General features: G+C 46.8%; 1 protein-coding gene across 3 annotated transcripts; it reads right to left on the bottom strand.

Annotated features, from left to right (window-relative positions):
• Positions 1-286: 286 nt before the first annotated feature.
• Positions 287-1,967, bottom strand: Bex4 (brain expressed X-linked 4). Of its 3 annotated transcripts, none has more exons than XM_028858248.2 (3): positions 1,949-1,967; positions 1,154-1,226; positions 287-880 (listed from the first exon to the last, which is right to left on the bottom strand). In XM_028858248.2, exon 3 carries the CDS (start codon positions 873-875, stop codon positions 516-518), a length of 360 nt encoding a protein of 119 aa, XP_028714081.1. In that variant the 5' UTR covers positions 876-880; positions 1,154-1,226; positions 1,949-1,967; the 3' UTR covers positions 287-515. The 3 variants fall into 3 exon arrangements, with proteins under 3 accessions (XP_028714081.1, XP_037054773.1, XP_028714083.1); XM_037198878.1 differs by lacking the exon at positions 1,949-1,967 and adding an exon at positions 1,696-1,863; XM_028858250.2 differs by lacking the exon at positions 1,949-1,967 and adding an exon at positions 1,596-1,614.
• Between the last annotated feature and the right edge of the window lie 6,083 nt (positions 1,968-8,050).

Raw genomic sequence — 8,050 nt, 5'->3', positions numbered from 1 at the left:
AGGTTTTGGAAGTCTACATTATGAGTGTGGAGAAGGGCCAGAGGTCTTATATAAAAACACCTTTCCAAGGAGTTTTCATAAAGAAAACACTCTTTGAAAAACACTAGACCTACATTATTAGAATATTAGATCATGAATCAAAGGTATGGCTGTTCCTTGCTGATTAATTGGAAACATGAAAAAAAGAATTATAAGTGACAATAGATTACAATAAGTAGCTGGGAGAGTTAAGACACTATGAAGGAAATGTAAGGGCCGGAGTAAAAGAAAATGACTGATCATATACTGCCTTTTAAATTGCTTTATTAATTTCAGATCATGAAAAAAGATTTCTTTCTAAAATGGATTGAATAGCCATGCTGATAGGAATGTTTAGAATCAAATGAAACAGTAAAACCATCTTTAAGTAGAAAGTGTTAAGTGGGAACACCAAAAGTTTACAGAAAAAGTATTTCACTAAATACAAGCTTGTAAAAGAGTAGCCACTTTATGAGCTCAGAGAAAACCTTCAATTTTTAAGGTATGAGACAAAAGTCATAGTGATTGTCAGGTTCTGGTGTCTGGAAACGCCCATAAGGCCTCATCTGTTGCTCCCTAGTCTTTCTCTTGACCTCCATCACTTGCCCTACAAACTTCCCAACATCCTCTCCCCCTTCATTGTGATCAACATGTCTGTTTGGTAAGGCCCATCGAAAATTAGGCACAAGTCGCCTGACTAGTCCCCTTCGGACATTTTCCCCAGGCTTCTTGTTTTCAACTTCTTCCAGCTGGTGGGATTCTTCTTCACTTTGCTTGGAGGCCTTCCCTTTTTTGTTTTCTTTTTCTTCATTCTGCACTGCGAGATCTTTTATGACTTGTTGCTCTTTGGACGCCATTATTCCTAGGAAACAAGAGATAGGATTTTTTTTTTCTTTGTAGATTGATCAACACGTAGAACAGGGGCACAGTCTGGGCCTGAACCCCTCCCACCCCAAAATCTATCATTTTCCCCTGTGAACCCATTTCCAAGGCCCCTACACGTACAAAAACAGAAGCTGAGAATGTGAGAAGAGGATAAAAGTAGAGGGAAAAGTTGGGCCCTGGGATGTGGGCCTGGGCTTCGCATTCGTTCCCTTTTCCCCTGTCCGGCCTCCAGCCCCGCGCCAGCACCCACCTGGGCCTCTCCTCGCCTTCTCCCTCCGGCGATGCTCACCACCAGGTGCGCTGAGGAGCCCGACTCCTGGGACCTGCGAACCAACCGGGCAGGAGGGTGCTGGGTGGATGGGATGGGGAGACGGAGGGGAGGCGAACCAACCGGGCAGGAGGGTGCTGGGTGGATGGGATGGGGAGACGGAGGGGAGACGGAGGGGAGGGAGGGGGAGAGGAGGGGCGGGGGAGGACCTGCGGCGCTGCCTTGGGCGCCCCCGCCCCGCCCGGCTCTTCCCGCCCCCACGGCCGCCCCGCCCCGCCGACCACCGCTGGGCAGCCGAGCTGCAGGGGAGCTGGGGGCTGGGGGCAGCTGTCGCGGGGCGGGGCGCGCGCTCCCACTCCCCGAGGGTCCCCGCTGCGCCCGCCCCGGCCGGCCTCCCCGCCGCCGCGCACACTGGGACGGCCACCTGCTGCCTCGGCCTGCGCGGCGGGCGACAGCGGGCCGGGCCGCCACCCCCCCCCCCGACGACGCCGGGCTCCGCAGACCCGGGCCGCCGCCCCCCTCACCCGCTCCGCTCCCGCTCTCCGCGCTGCCCGGCCGCGCGCTCTGCGCCACCGCGAACAGGTGCCTCGGCCAGGGATGGGGATGGCGGGCCGGAGGGAGCGAGCCAGGGCAGGTCCAGAGCCCCGCAGAGGGGTGTGAGCCTGCGTGGTGGGCTAGTCACGTGAGACGGCGTCACAGACAGAGCCCCGCCCCCGGCCCCGGCCCCTCCTCTGGCCCCGCGTCTCTGGCCGGGCCAAGTCCAGGCCCCCTCCTCACCTCAGGGTCACTGTGACATCTCCAGGCTGGGCCCTGTCACTCTGAGCCCTGAGCATGTGCCTGTCTGAAGGAGAGGGGCAGTGTGTTCCCGGGGGGCTCTTAGCCATTGCCACTGTTCGGGGGGATTGAGTTTCCCTCTCCCTCTGTTTTCAGGATGCCCCTCCTGGGTGCCCTCTCTGCTCCAAAACCTGGATTCTTGTCTCAGAATTCAAATAGAGGTAAGGGCTGGTGAGATAGCTCAGTGGTTAAAGTACATAGTATTTAAGCTTGAGGATCCCCAGAACTCGTGTAAACACAGAACACGTGCAAATAAATGTCTTGTGGGAAGCCTGTAATTGCAACTTCAGGAGGCAGAGAGGCAGCCCCAGAGCAAGCCTGCTAGCTAGACTATATGGGAGCTCTGGCTTTGACTGAGACATCCTACCTCAATGAATAATGTAGAAGAGCAATGGAAGATGGTTTGCACCGGCACACGGGCGGGCACACACCCCAGGTGTATTAACATGCATACACGGAAGCACACCACACTCATGAGAAGTGAAGGAAAAACAACTGAAATGGAGTCAAAAACAATAGTAAAAAATCAATAAAGAAAAATAAAACTGGCTTAGAAGTATTTATGATGAGCAAGATGTCAAAAACTTAAACACATACAACATCTGCTCCACCTACTCCACTTCAAATTGTAGTTCTTTCTGCCACCATATAGAAATGCAGGGGACAATGAGAAAATGAAATAAAGGTGGATTTTTTTCTAATTTTTCCTTTCTTTTTTCTTCTTCTTTTTATTTATTTGGTTTTTCCAAGACCTAATTTTTCTTAATACTTTGTGTGCCTTATTCCCTTTCTGAAATAAAATTCATTTAGTTATTTTGTTTTTGTTTTATTTTTGGGACAGGGTTTCTCTGTGTAACAGCCCTGGCTGTCCTGGCTCTCACTCTGTAGACCAGGCTAGTCTCGAACTCTGAGATCCACTGGCCTCTGTCTCCCTAGTGCTGGGATTAAAGGCATGTGCCACCACCGCCAGGCAGTAACATTTGTTTTTACATTAACTTTGATTTTCCACTATGGCAAATTTCCAATATATTAAAAAAATTCAGAAGAATAGTGTAGAAACAAGTACTTATCACCTAGCTTCCACAGTTAAGCCCTGGCCAAATTTTTCTTTATCCTTACCTACTTAGACATATTTCAAAGTCAAGGCACATTTCTAAGATAAGGACTCTCCACACATATTCACAGTTCCTTTAAACACACACACATATTTATAAATATATATATATATATATATATATTACATAATTCAAATTCCTAGTTGTTTTATGTGTTTTTAAGGCTTTGGTTTAGAAACTAAATAAGACCTGCACATTTTGATTGGTTGCTGTATGTCCTAATTTTTTTTAATCTATACATTCATACATTTCAATTTCCTCTTCAATTTAACTTTTGATGAAAGAGTCCATTTGTAGGATATATCTCCACAACCTGCATCTTGCTGTTACCATCATTAACATTTTTTTTCTATCAAATGAAAGCTAATTGGAAAATAGATTAAATTTAGGTTTACTTTCTACTCAGGTTAGTTCAGGGGAGCATCTTTGACTCCTTATTTGTTGTTTGACAAAATAAATATCAGTTATTGTTTGTTTTCTGCTGTGGAGACTTCCTGTTTTATAGGTTGATCTCCCCACAAAGACAACCTTGTGAAAGGAGTTTACTGAGGTGACATTCACATGTCAAAGTGGGGAAAGGAAGAAGGATGGGGCAGGAAGATTGAGAACTAGCTGGAGATCAAGGGTAGTTAATAGCACCTGGAGACTCTGAAGAGCGCACTCTGATGGAAAGGCACTGGCTCTGGACTCCAGTGCCAGTCTGCCTCAACTCAGATATCGCAGGTGGAACAGAGCCTCATCTCTGGAGAAGATGCTCCCACTTGACTGATAACAATGGTCAGAGAAGGAGCAGCATTAGAGTTTTTCACAGCTAATTCTGAAGGGTTTTTATTTCTTTTCATTTTTTTCGGCGGGGGGGGGGGTGTTGAGACAGGGTTTCTCTGTGTAACAGTCCTGGCTGTCCTGGAACTCGCTTTGGAGACCAGGCTGGCCTCAGACTCACAGAGATCTGCCTGCCTCTACCTCCCAAGTGCTGGGATTAAAGGTGTGCGCCACCAGATTTTATCCCTTCACCCTTTTTTTTTTTTTTGGATTTTAGAAACAAGGTTTCTTTGTGTAGTCATGGCTGTCCTGGATCTCACTCTGTAGTCCAGGCTGGCCTCGAACCCAGAGATCCGCCTGCCTCTGCCTCCCAAGTGCTGGGATTAAAGCTGTGCCCCCCTCCCACCAACCCGCCTGGGTTTTATTAACACTTCAGTAAAAGGCCCATCATTGTCCATTGGGTATACAAACTGTGTACAGGAAGTTCAGTTGGCTGGCAGGGTCCTCCAATCTATTCCTTCCTTAGCTTCTCTCTTCCGAAGGTGTTTTTATGTGGCCTAGGTGCTACTGTCCTTGTGCAGCACCCTTTTCTTCTGCTGAATGGATTGCGAAGTTTCAAAGCTCCACTAATTTATCTGAACTACCACAGGGCAAGGATCTGAGTCCATTTCTAAGGAACTGAGGATAAGTTATTCTCACCCACCACTTTATACTTTGAGACTTACCCAGATGAATATTGCTCCATTGCTGCTTGGGCCCCGATACCAAACAGAAATTTTAAGATAGTATTCCAAGAGGGGGGAGAGACAGAGGGAGGGAGGGAGGGAGGGAGGGAAGGAGGGTGAGAGAGAGGAGATGGGGGGATGGAGAGAGAGAGGAGAGGGAGAGGAGGGAGAAGGAGGAGAGGAGAGGAGAGGGAGGAGAGGGAGAGGGAGGAGAGGGAGAGGAGGAGAGGAGAGGAGAGGAGGAGAGAAGGAGGAGAGGGAGAGAGAGGGAGGAGAGGGAGAGAGAGGAGAGGGAGGAGGAGGAGAAGGAGGAGAGGGAGAGAGAGGGAGGAGAGGGAGAGGAGAAGGAGAGGGAGGAGAGGGAGAGGGAGGAGAGGGAGAGGGACAGGAGAGGGAGAGGGAGGAGAGGAGGAGAGGGAGAGGGAGAGGGAGAGGGAGAGGGAGAGGGAGAGGGAGGGAGGAGAGGGAGAGGGAGAGGGAGAGGGAGAGGGAGAGGGAGAGGGAGAGAGAGAGAGAGAGAGAGAGAGAGAGAGAGAGAGAGAGAGAGAGAGAGAGAGCATCCACACTGAATTTAGGTAATGAGAATTGGGTTGAGGATTTAATGGTGATTTATGATTACCAGATTCCTTCTCCCCAGGTGAGGAATATATATTAACCCCCTAGTCTGGAAAAGGACTGAAATTCTTGCTTAAAACATATTTAGCCAGGTGGTGTTGGATCACACCTTTAATCCCAGCACTTGGGAGGCAGAGGCATGCGGATCTCTGTGAGTTGGAGCCAGCCTGGGCTACAAAGTGAGATCCAGGACAGGCTTCAAAGCTACACAGAGAAACCCTGTCTCGGAAAAAAAAAATTAGATAGAGAGGAATAATTAGCTCCAGCTGGTACATGCCTCCTCAAACTGCTAAGGCAAGGATTTCCTGAAACAATAAAAGTTCTCTTTTTAAAAATATTTTGTTGTGGCGGTGTGGGCAGCTTAATCCAGCATCGGGAGCAGGCGGATCTGTGAGTGAGGCAGCTGGGCCAGTGAGTCCAGGAGGCAAAGCTACAAGAGAAACTGTCTCACATTTTGTTGTAGGGTGGGGGGGCGAGGCTGGTCAGGCTGACCAAAACTCACTTTATTGTCAAGACTGACCTTGAACTGCTGCTCCTTCTGCCTCTACCTCTTGTTTTGTTTTTGTTTTTCAAGACAGGGTTTCTCTGTGTAGTTTTGGTGCCTGTCCTGGAACTCACTCTGTAGACCAGGCTGGCCTTGAACTCACAGAGATCCACCTGCCTCTGCCTCCCGAGGGCTGGGATCAAAGGCGTTGCGCCACCACCACCCGGTTGCCTCTACCTCTTAAGTGCTAGGATTGTGGGCAGTTCTCACCATGCCTGTCTCATAAGTTCTCATATTTTGGTGAAAGACTCATTACTCTCGATTTATTACGTGCTACAAACCATTTGGAGAAGTTATGACTTAAAATTCCAATGAAAAAGATTTTGTCCATAATCCAATGACCAGTATAAATTTGTTCTTTCTCTTTTTTATTGAAATATAGCCCCATATAACACTTTATTGTTTCTAAGTGGACACATTCAGTGATATTTTAGCATATTCACAAAGCTGTATAATAATAACTACTATATAATTAAACAGTACTTCTATTATCCCTTCCCCAAAGCCTATAGCTGTTAGTAGCCACTTCTAATTCATTTCACAGCTTTTGGCAAACACATATATATGCTTTCTGAATTTATGGATAGGCCTATCCTGGATGTATACAATATATGACATGTTGTGTCTTACAACCTACACTTGAAATTTTATTTTCAAAGCATACCTATGTTTTAGCATCTATCAAGACCACTAATTGTAAGCTTGATAAAACCCTTTCTCTACTCCCCCAAGGAAATATGGTGTCCTGAGGGCAAGACTCCATCCATACAAGGCTCTATCTTGTGAACATGTAAATTCATTTGAAAGCAAAAAGCCTAATTTCGGATGATGCTAATGGGGTTCCCTTCTTGAAAACAATTGCATAGGGTTGTATTTACCCAGGGCCAGCACACAAAGGCCCATGCAGTCATGCTTTCAGAGCAAGATTGGCAGGGTCATCTTGAATGATGTCCCTCGGAGGCAAGTCAGTGTGGGACAGGGTTGTAGTATCTGCAAGGAGGTCCTGAGAGGTCACTGTGTAAAGCTCTGAGGATGAGGTTGCAGTGGAGACTCCAGGGTGTCAGAGAAGCTAGAACAATGAAATGACTGGCTAGAAAAGCCATGTATAAGGAACTGAGCTAGCCAAAGAAAAAGCGACACGGGCTGAAGATGGGAGACTTGAGGGAAAGAGCTACCCAAGCCATCTGGAAGCCAGGATTCTACCTCATTCCACCCCTTCTGATCCTTTTATTCTTTCCTATCATGTGCTCCTACAATTGTAGCGCGAATCCTAATTGGTCTTAATAATAAAAACCTGGAGTCAAATAGGGTGAAAGCTGAAAGATCAGAGAAGCAGAGCAGCCAGCCACTAGAGACTTCTTACCTCTAAGCCTCCTCAGCCTGAGAGCACTGAGCTCCTGTCTCCTCCCACCTTATAGACCTCTCTCTGCCCAGCCATATCACTTCCTGTCTCTACCTCTCTAGTGCTGGGATTAAAGGTGTGAGATCACAAGGGCTAGGATCAAAGGTGTGTGCCACCACTACCTGGCTCTTTTTCTTTTAGATTGGCTCAATCTTGTGTAGCCCAGGGTGGCCCTGAACTCACAGAGATCTGTCTGCCTCTGTCTCCTGAGTGCTGGGATTAAAGGTGTATGCCACCACTGCCTGGCCTCTAAGGCTAACCTAGTGGTTTAGCTCCACACTCTGATCTTCAGGTAAGCTTTATTTGTTATGTCACAAACAAAATATCACCACATACAATAGTCCCCGAGTCTTGAAAGGGATGCTATTTATGGCTTATATTTATGGCTGAGCATTCAACAGTCCTTTAGTCTCAGCACTTTGATCTGTTATAAGTCTCTGTCTTTACCACTGTGAAAAGGAACTTCTCTGACCAAAGCTGATAGTAAAGTTGATCTATGGGTATAAACATTGTTATGAAGGTAACAATTTGATGGGCACATCCCATCTAGTAAAAAATTAATGAATATATATATATTATATATAGTCAATCATGAATAATATAATCTATGATCTATAAGCTTTTGACCAAGTTTACAGTGTTAACTGTGAATCTTCCCTGTGGAGCAGGGCAAAAACAGTTGTTAGTTACCTCCATTACTGACTTGTTACTATTGAGATCATGGGTACTTCTTGCCTGGGTGTTTGGTAGTGCAGTATGCAGTTTCCATAGCTGAGTAACACTTTTGATGATAATTCTTGTTTTCTGTTTTTTGGCTCTTTTGGGGGGCCTGCCACCCAGCTTTCAAATAAATCACACATGGAGGCTTATTATTACTTATGA

Source organism: Peromyscus leucopus, chromosome X (assembly GCF_004664715.2).
Source record: "Peromyscus leucopus breed LL Stock chromosome X, UCI_PerLeu_2.1, whole genome shotgun sequence".
Classification (NCBI taxonomy): domain Eukaryota; kingdom Metazoa; phylum Chordata; class Mammalia; order Rodentia; family Cricetidae; genus Peromyscus; species Peromyscus leucopus.
The sequence above is the reverse complement of the archived record's forward strand: the minus strand, read 5'-3'. Positions and strand labels throughout refer to the sequence as shown.